This window comes from Melitaea cinxia, chromosome 16, assembly GCF_905220565.1.
Source record: "Melitaea cinxia chromosome 16, ilMelCinx1.1, whole genome shotgun sequence".
In the NCBI taxonomy this organism is placed as follows: Eukaryota; Metazoa; Arthropoda; class Insecta; order Lepidoptera; family Nymphalidae; genus Melitaea; species Melitaea cinxia.
This window is the reverse complement of record NC_059409.1, coordinates 12,330,931-12,354,256: the sequence shown is the minus strand read 5'-3', so window position 1 is coordinate 12,354,256 and position 23,326 is coordinate 12,330,931. Positions and strand designations below refer to the sequence as shown.

The 23,326-nt window shown below is 31.8% G+C and overlaps 1 protein-coding gene across 3 annotated transcripts; it reads left to right on the top strand.

The window, feature by feature from the left end:
- Window positions 1-264: 264 nt before the first annotated feature.
- LOC123660760 lies at window positions 265-15,103 on the top strand. 3 transcript variants are annotated; one of them, XM_045595791.1, is made up of 6 exons: window positions 265-354; window positions 1,784-1,893; window positions 7,539-7,629; window positions 12,228-12,410; window positions 12,779-12,944; window positions 13,250-13,478. In XM_045595791.1, coding segments are annotated over exons 2-6 (615 nt in total). In that variant the 5' UTR covers window positions 265-354; window positions 1,784-1,891; the 3' UTR covers window positions 13,423-13,478. The 3 variants fall into 3 exon arrangements, with proteins under 3 accessions (XP_045451747.1, XP_045451749.1, XP_045451748.1); XM_045595793.1 differs by having other exon boundaries at window positions 12,779-12,947; window positions 13,249-13,478; XM_045595792.1 differs by lacking the exon at window positions 13,250-13,478 and adding an exon at window positions 14,923-15,103 and having other exon boundaries at window positions 267-354; window positions 12,779-12,914.
- The last annotated feature ends 8,223 nt before the right edge of the window (window positions 15,104-23,326 follow it).

The window sequence follows — 23,326 nt, the reverse complement described above, 5'->3', positions numbered from 1 at the left end:
GCAGGTCTATTATGCAGAAATTTTATTTTTGTCCTATGGTCTAAAGCACACTAATTATTTTTAATTATTTCACATGAAAATACGAAATAAAATCATCATTCAACTTTGATAATCCGTTTTATATAATCGCTAAACGCATCGGCGCTTCAGTTTCGTGTTTGGAGGCTCTGGTTACGTCATCGCTAAATAAAATTCTTTGAAGTAGCCTAAGACGAGTTTTGCATGTATATACAACGATAGTATATGTAGTTCATTTAAGCGAATGCTTTATAATGAAGGAGTGACCTTCATTTAGATTCAGTTTGGACCAAACGGAGCGTGTGATCTGATTACCAATATTTGTTGAAATACAGTGTAAGGATAGTTTTATGATGCGTTTAATGTGTCGCGTATTAAGTGAATTTTAAAAACGGTTGAATAAAATATATTCGAATGTTTAATTAAAATAGATGTTTAAGATTTATGGATATATTTGAATGTAAAAATGGAATAATAATAAAAAATACGATTAATATATGAGGTAATACGACGTAATAATAATTAAAAAAAAGGCGAGTACTTCGGACACACAGAAAGTGTTACAGACTGCGGTATAATAATAAAAAAAAAAAACAATTTGTAAAATCCAGCGCTGAGAGATTTTTCTATGAAATCCATAGATTTTACTACTGAATTAAATCTTATTCTGTCGTTACAGTGGCCATAATAATATTGTTTATTTTGCTAAAATATCAAGCATTTTCTTGTTACGGCTAAAGACAAATCTGTGAAATAGAGACTGACGGATGTTATACAGAGTCGATGCATTTTTACACTGCTTAATAATAATAAAGAGAAATTAAGTTTGTTTAGTATATCTTTGGTTTAAAAAAATATTATTTGTTTTAGAACGATTACTTATTACTAAGGAAAGCTATAAAAACTACAGACTAAAAAAAACTAGGACTCATAATGTGATAAATTTCACAACATGGGCAAAACGACGTCGAGCGTTAACAATCAATATTAGGTATACTTACTATACCTAGCAGCAGTATCGGCTTATTAGAATTTCGATAAAAAAAATTACATTTATAATGTTAAAAGAACACGATGTACCAAAATTCGGTTTTCTGGGAATAATACGTCTTTTATGACCTTTTTATAATAACATCATATTTTCATATTTAGCGTTATAAATACTTTGCAATTATTTAGTACTCTACAATTGTACTATATGTTGATATTCTTAAATGTTTCATTAAAATAAGAGCGATGTGGTGATTTAGCTTCCAAATCTCTTCTCACGTATGATGCTTATGGTATTTATTGATTGTTAGAGTAGCTGCTGCTGCTAGTGCTGTTTGATGTTAAGGCTTTAGCATACTACAAATCATTACATAGTATAAAAGAAAGTCATTTCCCGCTGTCTGAATGCTTAGATCTTTAAAACTACGCAACAGATTTTGATGCAGTTTTCTTTAGTACATAAAGTTATTCCAGGGTAAGGTTTATATCTATAATACGTGCATAATATAGTAGAGAAACACTGATAGTTTTGACACCCGTGCGAAGCCAGGGTGGGTCGCCAGTACTATAATAAAAGTAAAAATCACTACAATAAATCAATGAGCAATTTTTAAACGATATCGCCCTTGCAGCCAACGAAATAAACAAATCATTATAATTTAATTATACAGCTTGATAATCTATGTAATTACGTCACACTTTTTATGTTAAAGATAGACGGAAATGCTTAAAAATATGTTTTAGCGTTTATAATTCTAAATGATTTTGTTGACAGGCTCTTGTGAACCCAGTACGCGTATAATCGTACGAGGCAACGCACCTATTGGTATATTGTTAGACTAACTGTATTGGTTCGGAACACACCTCACGGACTCAATTAAAGATGTAAGTAAAATAATTTATTTTAAGTTTTATTAAGTGGCATAAAATTAAATAAGTTTAAGACAAGAGTAAACACTTCATTGTTGTTCGTTAAGCTAATAAAATTTGACCGAAATTAAAATGTTTTGGTGCAGATACAAAGTAACTAAAATTTTATTTAATCGACAGTAATTGGAAACGTTAATAATTAAGTTTACGTCATATTTTAGTCGGTTGATGCGGGACGCGTTTTTGTTATCAGTGTTAATTAAAACTATTTCTTAATTTAAGAAAAAAAAGACGTTTAAACCAGAGGAAGCGGCGAAATTCGTGCCGCCAAATTTGTTTTTTTTTTTGATCGATTTTTTTTTCACACAAACGTTTTCCTATAAATAACGACAAAAAAGAAAAAGAAAAACAGTATCCAATTTGGTGCAATCGTTCGGAAGTTACGTGCCCAAATATATTTCAGCGATTCGTTTTTCATATTTAGATTCCCAATCCTAACTTGTAATATTCTTTTAATTTTTTTAAAATTAAAATAATATCTACGGGCTCTGAATGCTTATGCCTTTTTTTTTGAAGGTACATTATAATACCAAAGGCGATTGGCTTTGGCTTTTGGCGTTTGGCTTATTGTTAGATGTCTAGTAAAGCTACAACGTGGTCCGACGCTGACGGATTTTTCTTTTTTTTAATATACATACTAGCTGCTGCTCGCGAAGTCGTCTGCGTAAACGCTATACAGCACCAAAAATACCTTCGATTATACCTTTTAAAATAACATTCATTTAGGCGTTTCTTCTTTACATTTCATATTTACAGAAAAATCTCATATAAATGGCGCTGCTTTAAAATTGTCTTGTCTACTTATATTCATTTAATTATATTTATCGGCTTAGTTACTTATATTGCGTGATTTTTATAGTGTGAAGCTAGCTTATATAGCAAGGTTATTAACATAATAACAACAACATTCAAATATGCGTCGTTAGATTACACGTTGTAACAGAATGGGTTGAGGAAATAAAGGTTCACTGCTCGTTTCCGGTAGGTGATAGCATGATAATAAGTAGCCTATATGTTGACCCGACTTCTTAATAATATTCGTGGCAAATTTGAAGTAAATCCATGCGGTACTTTTTGAGTTTATCCCGGACATACATACAGACAAACAGACAAAAATTCTAAAAACTATATTTATGGCTTCGGTATCGATTGAAGATCACACCCCAAGTATTCTTTTAAAAAAAATATTCAATGTACAGTTTTGACTTTCCTACCATTTTATTATATGTATAGATACACTCACACTCACTCATACATACACGCATAATTAACATTACATACAAGCTGTATAATACACAATCTTGCAATATTATACAGCTTTTGGTTTCTCTCGAGTTAAGTTTTGATGTTAAAAATATTATGTTAGATTTTTTGTTTCCTCAAGGAACAGGCTTAGCCGCGAAAAGAAGTCAGACCGGTAAATTTCAAGGTTATCCTGTTAGAACGAATTCTTAAGCTTTTGTAAATAGGTATTCTACTTTAGGTATACGTTCTTATGTTCTAAACAGATTGAAAACTAGATTAAAAGCTTTGTGTATGCTTTTTGTGGCTGACTGTCTTAGATTTTTTTGTTTAACAACTTGGTCGACAAACGTATAACATAAGCGATTAGCGTAAGGTATACCTAGACGCCTGTAATACCAGAAGCGTCGCAGGCGCGTTGCCAACTCTACCCCCAATCTTTACTCTCTTACTGACTATAGGAATACAACACTGCTTGAAAGCAGTGTTATTTAGCTGTGATCTTCTGAAAAGTCGAAGTACTTCTCAAGCCGGGCTGCTCTAGATTTTAAGCAAGATGTTTCCTGCCGTCCCTCAACTCAGTTAGACTTAGTGTTACATATACTTAAAATTAAATATAATTAAAAAAGCAAATATATTTTGAAATGATAAAAAAGCTAAGCTTGCTTATAAAACTTGCTTAAATGAAGTTGATTTTTGACTTCGAGTGTGTAAAATTTGTAACATATTTATTAAAATAAAAATACATTAATACATTCGATACATAACTTTTATGAAAAATTAACGGTATTTTTGTATATAGCTGCGATTTACGTATTTAACGATCTACTTATACATTTATCAAACGTAGAATTACTTTATTTTTAACACTTTGTATTGAAAGATTAATAATAGTATGGAAACTAGATATTCGTAGTACAAAGATAACATGAGCCACACTGATCGAATTTCTTTTATACAAATCAGTCAAGTGTGAATTGGACGCGCTAAAAATATATTGTATACAATTGCACTATTTGACGTGGCGTAGTTTTAAATCAGTTTACAAACTCACAAAACACGTTCCTTGAATAAATATTCTTTATTAACTGTTTTTTTTTTTTTATTTAAATACTATGGTAATACTAATAGTATGTAAAAAACTCAAGTATTTGTCTATTAGTAATTTAAATAAATTACCAGGCTGATAAATAGATTGTAAGTAAATATACTTTAGTACGTGTATTATTTTATAGGTACTTTTTTTTGTTTTGTTTACCTACCATGGTAACACTAATAGTATGTAAAAAACTCAAGTATTTGTCTATTAGTAATTTAAATAAATTACCAGGCTGGTAAATAGATTGTAAGTAAATATACTTTAGTAGGTGTATTATTTAATAGGTACTTTTTTTTGTTTTGTTTACCTATCATGGTAACACTAATAGTATGTAAAAAACTCAAGTATTTGTCTATTAGTAATTTAAATAAATTACCAGGCTGATAAATAGATTGTAAGTAAATATACTTTAGCACATGTATTATTTTATATGTAGCTTATGTATGTACTATATATAGGGTAAGGTTGCTCAAGTCGTAAGGAAATAATGTTGTAGTATTTAATGCATTTCAAATAAAACAAAATCTTTTGCATGAACATAATCTTCATTTAGTTACCTTTTAATCAATATTCATAGAAATTTAAAAGCCACTTAGCAACATAGATATTTTAACGATTTTCACAAATGTAAGGTACATTTGGCGGTACGATTAAGGCACCTAGTCGCCTAATTCGTACCACCTATAGCCTAAATCGTACTTAGAATAAGTCTTTAGTTAAGACATTATAAACGATATAGAAAAATACTTAGTAATAACAAGAGATCACATTAAAATAAACAAAACTTACAAACAAATTAGTCTGAATTTCTAACATCAACTTAAAATATCTTTCTTTGGTTGCACAAAATCAGTCATAGTGACCTACAAACTAAACTAAAAATAGAAAACAAAATTCAGCTCAGCCTATTTCAGTCCACTGCTGGACATAGGCCTCCCCAAGTTCGTGCCAGACAAAACAAAAGCAAAAAGCCAAGAAGCAAAATTATAACTTGTTAATCATACAAAGTTAAGCTTAGATAATTATTGTGGTTGAACATAGATATCACAAACGTATTTTTTTATTTTACTTTCGATGCCAGCACATCGGTTATGTACCCAACCTTTACATTTTAGACACTGAATCATATTTTCTTGATAATCTTCCTTACATAGTTGACATAGCCACGATTCTTTTCCTTTTATTTATTAGTTCTTCTTAGATGTTCCGTCCGTCTTTCTTCTCTTTGTGGGTTTATTTTCTGTTTTGATTTTTTTTTAATATCAAATACAGGCTTCTTTCTTTTATTTATGTTTTTCTTGATTTCTAATTCATTTTTGTGGGGACTGGAAGTTAATTCCATTGCTGGTTTAGTAACTTTATTAATTTATTTAATAAATATTGTTATGCAAGAAACAGGAGATAATATGTTTAAGTGAGTTAGCCTGCTATTCTCTTGTCTCTGTTAAAATGATGGGGTAATTTAAATTTTTCGGCAAGCTCGAACGCAAGTTTTCTAAATTCAGTCGTAGTTAACCCGAAAAAACAAGACTCTAAATTTATCAAATGCTGTGCCAACATCTCCTCCATATCTGATGACATATCATTAGGTCTTCCAAATTTTATTGTCTTATTCAATCCTCCGTAATGTAGGTTTTGGTATATTATGTCTTCTACAAGCTTCATTAAATCCGATTTCACTATTCCGATGCTTCTCTAAAGTGTCGTTCATATCTTCCCGCTTTCAACTATTATAAAGGTTAAAAAAATTAAGTAAATTAAACACAATTTTCTAAGTCGTAGCGGTACGAGTAAAGAATTCTGCACAGGTACGACTTATGCAGTGAGGTATTCTAAATTTCAAAACAAAATTATTGTTATAACCTAAAAAAAATCTATTGTTTAGGTGTACCTAAACGACTGCCAAATTATCATTAAAAATAGACGTAAACAAAAAAATAAGTTGAAAATTACATTCCTTTTATAAAAAACTTACGATGAACTGAAAATTTAATTGAAAACTGTTGAAAAAACTTACTTTTTGATTATTTTTGCTCCGCAACACGACCGGCCGTCCGACTGTTTTCACGTGCTTGCTTGGCTATTTAGTTCAGATCTACCTCATTACATGACAATTTTTATACGCGACAGTTGGGATATCACCGAGGTACGACTTAAGCGGTAGTACGACTTGAGCAACCTTACCCTACATCAGATTATCACATGATATCAAACTATTAAATAAAGTTTTTTTACACTTCCAAATCTGCTTCTATTATGACGTGTTCCATACCTAAAAGTTGTCTGGAAGGAATCGCTTTTCTAGCGATTCAATAAATAGAGAGTATCGTTACTAGTATCCTTTGAATACATAACCCTAACAACTCCATTATTATCAATTCTATTGTTCTTAAAAGATAAACCCATATATCGCATCATCACAAATATTAATAAAGAAATATATGTAAGTTTATTTTGTACTCTGTTATTTTCTTAAGAAGCTGCGCGTTTTATTTGTAGAAAAACAAGATATTTTGAATACAACGATGTCAATATAAATCATTTATTGGTTACAGTTTATTTATTTAAATACTAGCTATGCCCGCGACTTCGTCCGCGTGGAAATAAAAAAAAATATTGTTCAGTTCGCAGAATTAATAAATAAATAAATTTCTAAAATATAAGTAGCCTAATTTACTCCTTATTATATTACGAGTAGCTGTCTGCCAGTGAAACTTCCGTCAAATCGGTCCAGCCGGTTCAGAGGTTAGCCGGAAGAAACAAACAGACAGACAGACAGCCAGACAGACAAAAATTGTAAACAATGTTATTGTAGTATATGCACCGTGTATACATCCATATGCATTTAGTAAAAAGAGGTTATTTTAATATTACAAACAGACGATCCAATTTTATTTATTTGTATAGATTTAAGTATATAATTTTTAGTTATTAATGTTATGAATCAATTTTTTTTTTGTATTTCAAAACATAATTAGTATTTTAAAATCTGTGTTTGTGTTTTGCGATCGTATTACGAATCCTTATTTAATTTTTTCTTTTATATAGTTTGAAAAGTATAGCCTAAGATAAATATACCTGTATATACATATATGTATAACCTGTATAAATTATTTAATTATAGTATTGAGAATCACAATAATATTCACAGGATGCAATCATTAACTACGAGTATAACTGTAAATTTGTCTAACAAAAGAAAACTCATTACTAAAACCATCAGGAAAATCTAGGTTTATACATGTTTTATTTGTTTCAGGCCGTCATCTGGACACTCGTGCTACTTCAGTAAATGTTGCTTCTGCATCGACTTAAAGACAGGATGCTTTATTTTGGCCTACTTGAACCTGGTAAATTATTTCAACTTATTAATCTTATTGATGATGATGATTGATGGAATGTTAAAGATTAGCTTAGTGATGCTGTATTTCATGACAGATGTGACTAAAGTAACGAAAGACAGTTTTTTTTAAAGAGTTACCGCGGAGGTCCTTGCCAATTTTTTTGTCTGCAGAATTATCATTCCGAATTGATGGTAGCTTTACTTTATATAAATTATATTGTTAATTTATTGAAAGCAAATTGGAAAATAGCGTTTTAAAAGTGATTTAGAGCCTTTTTGAATCAAGTATTTTATAAATGCAATAACACATGCATATACGCCTACGATAAAATCAAATAAAGAGACCGAAACATTTAAATGTTTCATTAATATTGACATTATATATGGAGATACGATTGTTTCGTGATTCCTTATACATCTTTCATCGTTTCGTGATTCCTTATACATCTTTCAAGTGCAATAAAATATTCTATAAATAATTTGAGAGGTGCATCTATCAAACGATTTGAAAAAACTTAATTAAATTTACACGATTACACTTTATTTACTAGCTGACCCGGAGAACTTCATATTGTAATTTTATTCTTTCGTAAATATGTCAATTTTTTTGTTAATGTTTTTCCACAGTCCTCGTCCTGACAATAACGATCACAACAAAATAATTATCCAACTTGGTGCACTAGTTCAAAAGTAATGCGTATATACCTATATACATTTCAGCGACATATTTTCATTTAAATAGATTTTTAGAAAAACAAACTGTCAGTAATATTATTAAGGAAAAGAAGCAAAGAAACAACCTCAAAACAGATACACACTTGAAACAAACTTCATTGCATACCGAACGTGCGTATTATAGATATATCATTTATTTTTATTACAATTCAGTAGACAATAACAAGCCAGAATGCGAGACGTTCAAGGTTAAAAAAAAAACGTGGCCAATTTTTTTGTATCGTAAAACGCCATGTGTATATTAAATTATCATTTGAATAAACATGACCCCGATAATATACACGCGTATATTTAAACTTTTAAGTTTAAAGTGGGTAGTGTGTGGCGTGGTGTAGTAGACCAAAATAAATAATTATTATTTTATTTTACTTTTATTTATTAGTTTTCATACCAATGAAAAGCTAACAAGGCGTGGAATCAGTTATTTAAAAATTCTAAAATTAGAATGAAAAAATTATTTGTTTTTAATATTTAATGTATTTACGACATAAATTATATTATTATACTAGCTGTGACCGCGATTTCGTCCGCGTGGAATTTCATAAAAAAGTAATGGTTCAGTTCGCAGAGTTATAAAATGGGGATTATGTATACTTTATTTTGGTTCCAAATTCTAGCTTCTTCATCCTTTAGTTCAGAATATTTGTTGATTTTTTTCAGAAATTGTTTTTTGTAGGTTATGAGTGTTGGGTACAGCAATATCTATTAGACAGGTTATTTTATTTAATTTATCTTGGAGCTTTATATCTGGTCTATTGTAGTGGATGGTTCTGTCTGTAAGTATTGCGCGATCAAAATAGAGCTTATGTGTATCGTTCCTTTTTGTATCTTTTAAGTTGTTGTTAGTTGTTATCTTTTAAGTCTGTGAACTTTTAGGGCTAATTTTTATTTTAAAGTGTCTAAAAACTCTTTCGGTTTTGTATTCCTATTTTTGTGTTTAGTATGTGTGTTTCTTGTTTCAAATATTGTTTTAACATGCTTAATGATTCAACGGGATCTATTGTTATTTATGTACTGTGTGAGTCGTCCACAGTCTGCTCTGAGTTTTCTATGTCTTTTTCTAATCTTATTTACCATGGTGGTTTATTACAGTCTTTGAACCTTGTGCTTCTAATATTTTTACCCGACTGCCAAGGAAGGGTTATGTTTTTCGCGCGTATCTTGTATGTATGTATATTTGTATGTAATATTCTTTACTACCTCATATTTCCAGAACCACTGAACGGATTTACATAATTGAGGTATCGTTAGGTTCGTCTTAGCTGCCCAAGTGTTCTTAGATAGGTGACATTAAAAAAAATCAAACATGGCGGCTGCGCGAAGCCATTGTAGTTAATGAAAAAAAATTGTTTTCTCGAATACTACAATATGGGTATCAAATTGAAGGGCACAATACAAGGATTTTAAAAAGGTATATCATGTTTATTATCTATAATCTTATAGTTAAGTTCTTCGGAGATAACTAAGGCTATGCAATACATTATTGTATGTATGTCGGTTAGTTTTGTGTCGTCAGAAAAAAAACGGAACAGGATATCATGATTAAACACATGGACTAGCTGAAATAGGCGAGAACTGTATCTAAGTTTAGGTAATTTTGGTCGGACTAGTGGGTCCATTCCTGAATATTGTGTTTGTGCTGTTCTGAATTTATCGCAAATTTCTTCTATTTGAGTGTTCGTAACTAGTTTATGGTCTAATACCGTATCAATGTCGTTATCCATCATTATAGTAACACATTCAGTCTGTGTTGACATATGTGATGTCTGAGTGTTATTAGAAAATGTGAATGTTGACTGAGTATTATATGTGAATGTGTTTGATGGCGAAGTGTGCATTGTGTTAGGTTTTGGTTGAGTAGAAGAACATTGAATATCATCGTTTGTTGATACATTACTATTAATATGGATTTGATTTTCATTTTATCTTTCTTATTGTGACTTTATTTCTTCTTTAATTATATTTAAAGTTTCCTGATTTAATAGTTTGCTTTTTACTATCATTTTTAATTAATATATTGAGTTATGTAAAAAGTCGTAGAACAAATGTTGTTACTTATGATGTTAGCTATCTTGTCCTGCAAGGATGCTGGTGTTTTACAAGTAACCCTGTATATATATCTTATAACGTACACACAGGATCATCTGTTCCTACGGTAAGCAACTTAATGCTTGTGTTATAGGTAACAGCCGACTGTTATAACTAACTTTTTTTTTTTTGATAAAAATACATAGAAATAATACATAAATAAATATATAAATACGAATACTACAGCCAGACTCAGGTGGAAATTGAACCCGCAACCCGCGGAACAGAAAATAAAAAAGAAAAAAGCATTAAAGTAGCCTTATACAATTAAAAAACAACAGTATCATCTCACCGGTAACGCCGTAAAAGCCAGTAAGTAAGAAAAAATTTGAAAAAAAAAATTATTAAAAAGAAAATAATTATTTACTCGTTTATTAAATAAAAACAGGATAGAATCCCGCGTCCGGATGATATGATAAGTATGCGATGCTTGAATACGTTATCAAGGAAGTCTGTTTTGTGTATTATCATATTTTAGTTGTATAGAATCATATTTTAGATCCGCTGACACCAGATCATCAAAAAAAAAATACAGTGTAATTGAGAACCTCTCCCTCTCTATCTCTTTGTAAGACTGTTATAAAAAACAAAAAAATGTAATAATTGTTATTAATCGTAGCCTTTTTGTTTATTAAGCTATTTAGAAATTTGCAATAATTAATAAAATGTATTGTTTTAATCCTTGATAACTAAACTAAATATGTTCAGAGTTACGTTATAACTAAACATTCGTCGAGCTGACTGTATACGCAATAAAAACCACCGATTTTAGCTTTATTTATTTTAATTTCAGTGTTTTTCTCTTCAGTGTTTTTTAGCACTTGTTGTAAAATTATACATTTTTTTATCCGCCAATCATATATGTTGGCCATCTTAATTTAAAAAGTTCCTGATTCAAAAATAATTAGAAGCTGCCGTTCCTTCATTGTCCCAAAGATTCCGAAACTCGAATCCAACTCTGCAAACGACTATAATTATTGTCTTAGAGCCGTAACCCGAGCATGACTGATGTCCGAAGTATCACGGATAGTCGCTAAATAAATCAAAAATAACTAACTTCTAATAATTGTTAAAAATACTTTCAAATTATTATTTGAATTCAAGCTACTATCACTAAAAACATATTCTTTAGTGTACAAAAATACAAACATGAATAGTAATTAAATAAGAAAAGATGTACAAAGGCGATCTGATCTCTGAAGAGCAATTTCTTCCAGATAACCTTTAGGCATTAGACGCGATAATAGCTCGCTAGATAATAGCAGCGCAGTTGTTAGAATAATAATTAGAAAGTGTACAATATGAGGAGACAGCGGAAGAATAATAATAGTGTTTAACAAATTAAATGTGTATGGACCACACAAAAAAATTATTATTTTTACGTAATAGAAAACAGTTCTTTACAGTAATAATACAATTTCAGGCTGATTAACTGTTTAGGAATTGAGAAAAAAAAACTTGGATATTATATATTGGATAAATGTGTGCCTGTAGTAAGGATATGATTTTAAATACCCAATAAATAAAAATATCGTAAAGAATCTGCAGGCTTTGAATTTAGCATAGCATTGTGAAAAAACATTTAAATATTGTATACAGTACATACAATAAACGTAGTTAAGATAATTTGTACAGAATAATCGTATTTTATTTACTAAATGGTAAAGAAAAAGAAAAGAAAATGTCTACATAGAAAAATACTATAAACTAAATGGCATAAAATCAATTAATATTAATTTAAAAGCATCTTTTCTAATATGTTTTTTTTTTTTCTTCTTTAAGGTTGGAGTTATTATTTCTATAATACTGACAGGTGTTGGTCTGGGTGCAATAATCACACTAGCTCAGTCGAACCCTGAGCTCAAACATGCAATCCCAGCGGCCATCGGGCTTACTTCTGTTTTGCTTATATTCATGATATTAGCACTGGCGTTCAGTATTGTACTTCTTGTCGGTCTACATAAGGTAACGTATTTTTAATTTACAATCCATCAGCGCAGTGTTTGCTTTAATTGGTTGCATGCCAAAGATTTTGTTTCAAGACCTTGCACATAGAATTTTAGACTACCAGAAATTTTTAATTGCTAATGAATATTCTATTTTGAATTCGATAATCATACTACGACTGTGTCAATGCATACTATAACAACAGAAAAGTGACAAAACAGAAGGGAATATATTTAGTTTATTTTTACTTGAATTTAAATTGCCAGTCCAGATAAATTCACCTAAAAATGAACGATTCATCTTTCCCCATTTACTGTAAGATATTCACAAAGCTATTTAGAGTCGATATAAAAATTTACCTTACCACGTGTTTATTTTTATTTTAGGACAAGCCTGAACACGTCAAGTCTTATTTAATTTTCAACGGCATATTTGTTGGGATCTACGCTGTACTTTTAATCATAACAATTATATTAGGACAAGTCACAGTACAAATGATATGTACAAGAATCCTACAGATACGTAAGTATAAAACATTTCGTTTATTATTCGTTAATTATAAATAAATAAATAATAAATAAATACATATTTACACAATACACACACGGTCGTCTGTTCCTAAAGTAAGCAACTTAATGCTTGTGTTATAGGTAACAGCCGACTGGTATATAGCTACATATATTTTTTTTTGATAAACATACTTTTAAATAATATATATATAAATATGTAAATAAATATTTATATTACACCCAGACTCGGGGTGGGAATCGAACCCATAACCCTCGGAGCAGAAAGCAGGGTCACTACAAACTGCGCCAACGGGCTAGTCAAAATATAACACAATTATACACAACAAATTATACACAATTTATTTACTGGTCCGGTAAAGTTAATTAGTAGAACAATTTGTGTGTCTGATGAGATAGTAGTTTTATACATACCGTTATCAGTATGTAACCTCTTAAATAAATTTTACTTAGATTACATTATCAATGCACTTGTATGTAGAAATTGTTTTTTCCTCACTTAATACAAATAGTACCTGGGTGACCGAGCTTAGCTCGGTATTTTTAGTAAACGTGTGAATACCATATTGAAAAATATGAATAATATTTTTCGATTTTACCGACATAATAATAAAAAATATGAACTAGCTATTTAAATAAAAAATAATGAGTGTAATTAGAAAAAAAGGAAAAAAATAATCGATCTGGAAATGTGAGGATTTGAACCTTAGTCTTTTCGGTAGATCGCGACCGACGATTTCAGGTGGGAACCTGAGCTTAAATTACTACTTTATTGACAAGCGCGAAAATTACCTTCGTCTTCGTTTTTTCATTGTCTATAAACAGGGATAAAACGGTATTTTCTAAAAATGAATCCTAGCTAGATTTATTTATCTCCCCCGAAATTCCCTGCATACTAAATTTCATGAAAATCGTTGGAGCTGTTTCCGAGATTCAGATTCTATATTTTTATTGAGAATTGCTCGTTTCATAATATGAGATAATTGATTACAATATTTCCGATTTATTTAGGAATTAATGTAGTAGAATTCTAAAAGTAAAAACGAATATACCTAAATAGTAAACAAATTTTTGATTCGCAAGTTTAATCACAGTGATCTGCTTCCATGTTGGCTATTAGTCTTATTTTAAAGCCGTCGCCGTCGTCGAACAGTATGTACATGTACGCAGCGAAAAGTTTTAAAAGCAAAACGATATTTAAATGTATGGGATCTATTTCGTACCCACATACTTTTTAAATAGAATAACAACTTGACACTCAATATCAGGTCAGGACATCAGGACGCCACACTATAATTAACGCGCGTTATGCACTTCATATGCGTAACCCGTTTGATCAAAACACAACTTTCTGAAACAGATTTTTTTTATATCCACATATTGGAATAAAAAGCTAACATCAATGGTCTTGAACTTCAATTAAAGTTAAGTTATATATAAGGTGTTATGAGCTAGACTCATATTAAAATAAATAAATAATAAGAATATATTCTTATTATATGCACGTTATGCACGTTATGCACGTTAAAAAGGTCAAATAAATATATTTAAATGATCACAATAATAGTATATTAGGAAGAGTATAGTGAATATTTAAATTTATTTATATTTAAAGAATACCGTTAAATTGTTTTTTTTTTTATTTATTTATAAAATAACACAAACAAACAAAATGGAATACAGAATAAAGTTTTTATTTAATGTTATAAATACCTTCTATTATAAAAAAGGCACTCAATACGGACATTTTTATGCGTTATAAATTATTATTTACAAAGTGTTCTTTTCTATACCGTAATGATCATAATATCGTTATAAAGTTTGTTTGTAAATTTTTATGTATTATTTTAAGTAACAGCAGGATGGCTTAAATATATTTGTTTAAAGATAACTTCCTGACCTCAAGGCTTAAATGATCACATTCATAACTCAACGTCTACTTAATATACAAGTACAAGACAAGTTATGATGCCGTAAAATTTAATTTTTTGCTTCTCTTTCAGTGATTACTATCTACTTTTTGCTCGTAATAAGAAGCTATTACATTGACATGAAGAGCAACCGAAACCGAAGAACCGAAAAGGTCTAATTATCTTTACATATCTACTTCTTATAATTTTTATAATTACTTTTAATTATTATACCTTTTGCAAATTACAATAAATCGCTTTTATTAATTTTTAAGGACTGTTTTATTATCCCCGTCTATTATCTTATTTTTTGCTAATACGGGACCTACCACGATTATCAAATTAAAATGTAGAATAATAAAAAATATGATTATTCTAACTTTTCGACAAGTGCAACTATTTCATATAGTGGTCCGGGAGCCAGGTACAAATTCGGTCAATTATTTCTTCTTGAGCGAAACTTCGTAAAATGCATTAAGTATTTATACTATGAATATTCGCGACCATCTGCTGCGACTCCGTGGGTGGGGCGGGCAGTGTCAGCTTCCCACGCATGGAGAAAAAAAGGTTTTTTTACTCATTTCCTCCCACTTTAAAATTCATCGGATTATAGGACCTAATATTTTGAAGGATAACTAAGTCAGCTAACCATATGATTGTGGATTATAAGTCCGAATAATCGATTTTATCGATTATCAGTCTATCGCATTTCAATGCTGGCCATAGTTCTCGCAGTTTTCACTAAATAGGTGTCCCGGTTGTTCGCCACCCCTTGTCCTGCCTTCGCCAACAAGATATTACGAACATGGCTACAAGCAAAGGATGACACAACAACATCTTATGTTATGTTTTATTGTTGAAAATTTTAAATTTTATAAATTAGACTAGCTGACTCGGCAAACCTTGTCTTGCCGCTAAACGTTATTTAAAAATAGGGGTTGGTGGTAGAAGGGTGAAAAATTAGGGTTGTATGTATTTTTCAACGCCAAATCATAATAAAATAAAAAATAAATATTTTATCTAAAAATTAAAAAAAATACAGGTGGACTACCCTTAACATTTAGGGGGATGAAAAATAGATGATGTTCGATTCTCAGTCCTACCCAATAAGCACACAAAATTTTATGAGAATCGATCAAGCCGTTTCGGAGGAGTTTAACTACAAACACCACGACACGAGAATTTTAGGTATATATTAGATTTTTTTTTTTGACAGTTAGCAGTGACTGCTTTTTAAGCATTTCTCTTTCCGTAACTGCGTGTGAATACATACATGTCTAAATATGTACGCTACACTTCAGCCTGTAATATCCCAAAGCTGGGCATAGGCTTCTTTCCCTATGTAGGAGAAGGATTCGAGCTTAATTCACCACGCTGTTCCAATGCGGGTTGGCGGATATATTCCCTACTATCAGTAAAGATCGCTACCAGGTGTACATGATAACAACCGGAACCAACGGCTTAACGTGCTCTCTGAGGCACAGTGGGGAGATCCACAAGGACCACACCAACACCCAGACCACGGAAAACATCTGTATGGCCAATAAAAATGTTATGTCAGCCACAAAACAATGTTGTGACCGTTGTGCCAACGCGTCGTACCTACATATTAAGGTTGTACAAAATATATTTACATCAGGCGGCTGCTATCTAAAACACAGATATTAAATTGCCAAATTGGGCGCAGACGACCGTCTATATTCATTTAACGAAGACTACAATAAAATTTATGGGTACAAAAAATATTTTTATGACGTTACAGCGGAATATGCCAAATAAAAGTATATTATCATAATCGTAAAATATATAAAAACCTGACAAAACAAAACTAAGCTTCGATAGACATCTAACATATTTAATTACCTCAAACAGGAAACTATTTTGGTATAATTTATCTAAGTCTGACTTTTATGTAGGTAGGTTGTTAGTCTGCGAATATTATTTTTAATATATTTGATATTTATTTTAGAGTATATTCATCATTACAGTCTATACAGTCCACTGCTGGACATAGGCCTCCACAAGTTTACGCAAAAAATAACGTGAACTCATGTGTTTTGCCCATAGTCACCACGCTGGGCAGGCGGGTTGGTGACCGCAGTACTGACTTTGTCGCACCGAAGACGCTGCTGCCCGTCTTCGGCCAGTGTATTTCAATAGAGTATATTATGAGTATATATTTAAAAACTTGTATGATACTAAAAAATATTTTCGGCAACTGCATGATGTGCTGACAGGTAGATACATAGCTCTAGGCACATCACATTTTCATCGTGTAAGTTCAACGTCCACGCTAGATCTAAATAATATTATCTGATAACTACTATACAAAACACCAACCCGCCTGCCCAGCGTGGTGACAATGGGCAACACACATGAGTTCACGCCAGTTTTTGGCGCGAACTTGTGGAGGCCTATGTCCAGCAGTGGACTGCGATAGGGTGAAGTATGAAGTGACTATACTAAATACCTAAATAATACTATAAGGAAATAATTACAAATAACATTATATATCAATATTTAAACAATCAACGACAATAGATAGTCAAACTTTCACAAAACAAAAGGGTTTTTAAAAACTATTTTATATTTAAAATTAAGAAATGAAACGAGAAACATGTTGCCGATTTGGAGGCTTTTTTAATTCCGACTCAAATAAAATATATTAATACATCCATGTCCCTTCAAAACAAATACAAGAATTCATTAATATCTATGTTTTTTCTCCGTACTTAATTCTATGAACTGCCCGGTGGCAATGCTAATTCAGCTTAGTAATTAGACGTAGTAATTTAAGACGGAGGGCTTGGGTGCATGCATAACTACTAACTAAGCATTATAATTTTTTTTACATCGACCTTACACATTTTAAAACATTATTTGGAGTATTTTTAACATATTATTTTATCTTTTTTTATGAAATCACCTAAAAATATGTTGTTCTAGCAGTGCCCGTGACTTCTCCCGCGTGAAATTTAACAAAAAGTCGTTGTTCGGTTCACAGAGTTATAAAATTAATAAATATCTAAAATAAAAGTAGCCTAAGTTACTCCTTATTACGTCAGTTATCTGCCAGTGAAAGACCTGTCAAAATCGGTCCAGCCGTTTCAGAGATTATCTGGAACACACAGACGGACAGACCGACAAAAATTGTAAAAAATGTTATTTTGGTATATGTGCCGTATATACATCCATATGCATTTAGTAAAAAGCGGTTAATTTAATATTACAAACAGACACTCGAATTTTATTTATTAGTATAGAGTATATAGATTTGACAAAAAACTAGGTACAGGTACATATAAATAATATATAAACATATATAAATTACACCCAGACTCGGGGTGGGAATCGAACCCACAACCTCCGGATCAGAAAGCAAGGTCACTACAAACTGCGTCAACGAGCTAATATTACAAGTATATCTGTAATGTTCATGGTCTACGCAGCTATTATTCAATTATTGTCAATAATGTTATATATTAAGTTTATAAAAAATATTAAGATATAAATTTACTAGCTTGTAATTCCACTATAAAAAATACAACTACAATAAAAAAAATATATATGAAAGCGATATTGTAAATTAACAGAGTTATCAGTATGTGACCTCCTTCCTATATTTTAAATATTTTTATATTATCAAACATTGCTAATCTGAACAAGTGGAAAACATTAGGGGAGGCTTATGCTCTCAGCAGTGGGCGTCCGTGAGCTGATATGATAAATCTGAACAAAATCAATATTTACTTTAGGCGATAAACATGTATACAACGATTTTTCGTTTTTAAGGATACGTGAATCATATTTTATGAATCTATCCCTGAGAATTCGTTTGAGTTAATTGCTTTAACTAGAGCTTAAATGACCAACGTTACGTATAATGGACGAAGACTGGGTGTTAATTAATTGAAGCGTAACAAAAATGAATTTTTAAGACCACAAAAACAGGGGCGATAAACCTTTTAACCTCTTGAATAAAAACATTAAATTTTGATAAAAAGTAGCCTATCTATTGTATATTTATAAACTACTAGATAACCTGGTGAACTTCGTATCACCTAGGTACATATATTTGTGAAAAATATGATCAAAACTTAATGCATTTTTGTATCTACATTAAATGTAACACAATCATACACTTGATCAATTAAAAGTTGGTGAAAAAGCGACGAAAAAAAAGGAAACAAATAAATTTCAAGACGATTATTAAAACCTACCATCATAATGTTTGACAACCAACTGACAGTTTTCTTTTTTATTTCTAACAAGACAAAATACTTTCTGAACGCAACTATAAATATTTGACGTGACAATTTCTTAAAACATTTTTTTAACACAAAAGACATCAAATATTTCACAGCTAGGTAAATTTTTTTTTGGAAAATTAAATTTTCGTTTTAACTATTTTCCGTTACTTATTATTTATGTTTTTTATCATTTAAACCTTCCTTCAACTTCCACAAATATTTCAAGATTGAAATCACCCAAATCTGTCCGAATTCTCGAGTTTTAGCGAGAAAAATGAATAGTAATTAGTCATAGTGAGTAGTTAGTGATATATACATAGTTTGGTCATAAATACAACTGTTACAATTAAAAATAAAAAAAAATATTACATTTGAATTTGGAATTATATATATACTAGACTAGATGACCCGGATGATGATCAATTATTTTTTACCGTTTAAATCTTCCCTGAACTTCCACAAATATTTCAAGATTAAAAGTAGCCTAACTTTTTTTTTACGTGGGGAAAATGCATCATTGATACCCTCCAGCGCGGGGGCGCCAGAGGGTTATGTCAGACTCCTACTGACTAAAAACCACCACGTGTTAGCAGTTCGCCATCTCGCCTCAGCGGTAGGCCCGGACAAAGCCTCCGGGCCCCGGCATAATGGTGGGGTGGCCTCGCTCACAACAAGGCCACACTATTCTAAGACCTCACAAGATAAATCCTCATATTTATAGCTTCATCGTAGTAGAGTTATAAAACGGGCTTAAATGGAATTTAATTAATTTTGTGCTAAGACTTATTTGTATTAATGAGTTTAAATCTTTTGCTAGTGAAACAGCATAAGCAAAAAGAAATGGCTTTGTGTTGTGTATAGATCGTCAAATACAAAAAGACAATCTTTTACGTGAACTCTGTAGCGGCTAACGTAACAGCTTTTACTTGGGTACACTTTGATAGGAAATAAAAATTTAATTAAACAGAAACGCAGTCACGATGAATTATTAACTGCGTGAGTAATAAGTGTCATAAACAGGTCACAACATTAGACTTAGGTTTTTCAATAAGCGCTACTGTGGTATTTGCACATATCGACAGCTGGCAATGTGAGGGTAAGGCTATCTCTAGCAAGGGGAATGTGATTGACCTACAAGGTCAAGCGATTTGACCCTGCAGGATTTGTCTTATAGAGTTGCTTGAAGTCTTAAAAAGAGGTGTAAATAACACAGAACATCGCTCTAGGTTGACAGTTGGACTACTCGGAGCGGTGCCTCCGTGAGGAGGCGGATAATTTGAAGATATATTCCACATTAAATGATATACATAGGCCTTTCAAATAAAAAAAGAATTTTGTTGATACCTCACTCACACCTTGTTTTATTAATTTTTACAAATACCCGCCCTAATTGAAAAATAATATGTAAAAATTGATGAAATAGATGATATACTTTGTTTTAGTTCTTAAAGGGTGGTTACTGTAGCCTATGGACGCCTGCAACATCAGAAGCATCTCAGGTAAATTGCCGATCCTACTCTCAGTTGATTTTTTATGATACTCCGCAGTTACTCCTTATAGTAGTTTATGCAACTGTCATATAATGAAGGGTATTAAAACACGAGTGTGAGTTTATGAAACGAGCGCAGCGAGTTTCATAATAGTAACGAGTTGTGTGAGCTGTAGCGGTCGCGGGGCAAGCACTAGAGCTCGTAGACGGAGTCGGAATAAGTTATTATATTCTTTTTCATATAATTTTCTAGATTTTTCTGGCAAAAGATTGTGAGTTAATTTTGTTGCCAATTCTAAAATATCCGGAGGCGTACAAATATCATCGTCGCTATCCATTTTTAACTTTTAATTTATTAAATTAAATTCACGCGTACGTGTATTGTCACAGTGATTTTGCCGCCATTAAAATCTAACCAATGAGAGCGCAGCTGCGCGCATGCGCGCGATGTTATAATGAGATTTTACGATATCGATGTGGATATTATACCATCATGTGAAATTGCTTAGATTGAGTGTTTTGTTGTCTGCGCTATAACAGTAGTAATTATAAGTCAAGTATTGGAAACATAAGTAGAATGTTACAACATTAGTGTAGATAAAAAACTTTTCTTTATTATAAATTAATTTAATCTTGAACCGAATTATTTTGTAGCTTATTTTTATTATAATTTTAGTTGTGCCCGTCCGTGTGAAATTTAACAAAATAGTTATTGTTCAGTTCGCAGAATTATAAAATAAATACATTTATAAAATAAAAGTAGCCTAAGTTTCTCCTTATTACATCAGCTGTAGAACTAGTGAAAGTCCTATCAAAATCGGCCCAGCCGTTTCAGAGATTAGTCGGACCCTACAGACAGACAGACAGACAAACAAAAATTGTAAAAAGTGTTATTTTGGTATATCTACCGTGTATACATTAATATGCATTTAGTAAAAAGCGGTTATTTTAATATTACAAACAGACACTTCAATTTTATTTATTTGTATAGATGTATTATAGATAAACTTTAAACCCAGCGGTCAGTCGGTTTTATTGGCTTGTGATCTTTTGTAATGTTGCAGTACTTCCAAGCCAGGCTGCTCCAAATTCAAAAGAACAGTATAAATATTTTAATATATATAAATTACGCGTCACGTTGTCTGTCCGCGAGGGACTCCTAAACTTTTTTTTGGTATCGCAGGGGAACCCATTTACGGGTGATATCCAGGACGCCCGTTTAGACAGTCCTAGACCGTATGTCGGCTTCAGCACTTGGGGGTGCAATACAGACCAAACCCCTGCGGGAAGCCTTCAGCCGCTTTAATTAGAGGGTCCCGGATCTGCAGGCAACAAGACCCCTCCAGCGACCGGCTGGCTTCGGCGGAAAGGCCAGACTTCTCCTCCATGGGTACTGTCTGGCTCAACTCTGAACAATCCCGACGACGCCATGTCTAGCAGGACCGAGTTCCCATCCCGGCCCGACACGAGCACAGGGGCGTTACTGGAGCCGCATTAAGTAGCGTCCTACACACCACCGTTCGTCGCCTGCGGACGGAGGCCTCGTCGGCGGCCTCCTCTCTCATCCGCTCGTCGTTCTCCTTCTGAGACATTACTGTCTCGCAGAAGGTGACCATCGCCGTCCAGGACTCGTCGTCGCCGAGCATCACGGTGATGACGCTAGGCAATGACAAGTCCCCTTCGAGGACTGTCGTCAGATCGCGACGCAATGCCGCCCATCTCGGGCACAGCTCGAGGGTGTGCTGGGCAGAGTCCACCGTCGCGCCACAATCGTGAAATCCAGTCGTCTGGACTCCTAAACTACTTAACGAATAATTTTAATAAATAATTTTAATCAAATCTGCACACCATATGCAGTTTAATTCAACTTAAAAAATAGGCTATATTTTATTTCGATATAAATAAATTATTTTTCACAAAAAAGTAAGACGGTACGAATTTCGCTACGCCAGCTAGTTATTATAAAATCTCTATTATTAAATCTTCCATAAATTATATATACTATGCACCCGTTAAATTCTCGTAAATATAGTAATTATTCATTAGTTGGAATTATACCAGCTAATCACTATATTAACGAATGTTCTTTTACATTAGTGCTTTGTACTGATATACATTTTTTCAATTACATGAATCGTAATTGTACTGCTTCTTAAAATTAAATCTGTGCGATAGATACATATATACATACATTCATGGGTAGGTACATACACAAATACACATATAAAATAGCACACTACGCAAAAGATGTCGCTAAAAACAAAATTAAATCCCAAAAAATGAAATAATGAGCCATCTTGTTCCCAAATTACATATGTCACTACATACTTAATTACGTTCACATGATACCTAAGGTATTTATAAAAATTCTGGTACAGTTTATATTTTTATTCCGTGGAGAGACGCATTATTATTATTATTACTATAGAAATATATATATGTAATACATTAAAAAAATTTTTGCTGATATTTTAAGTTATATATTTTGTTTCAGAACGAAAACTTATCCCAGCAAAAAACTTGTACTACATATTTTTTTATCTTTACCGTCCATTGTATGTGTGCCTACAACTTACTCCATAAACCAAAAATGTATATGGTGAGATAGATATAAGTACTTTGTACAACTATTAAAGATTAACACTACTACAACAATATGTTTATGTATCACTTACGACAAAGTACCTAGTCATAGTAGTTGAAGTGGTGCTTTTACTTCTGACCTGCCGACATATACGTACGTAAGTTACGTTACGTA

Excerpts from the sequence above, each read along its gene's own strand:
- LOC123660760 (XM_045595791.1), top strand. Across the intron at positions 12,411-12,778 it reads TTCTTGTCGGTCTACATAAG|GACAAGCCTGAACACGTCAA; the intron begins GTAACGTATTTT and ends TTTTTATTTTAG. Across the intron at positions 12,945-13,249 it reads AACATTTCGTTTATTATTCG|TTATACACAATTTATTTACT; the intron begins TTAATTATAAAT and ends ATACACAACAAA.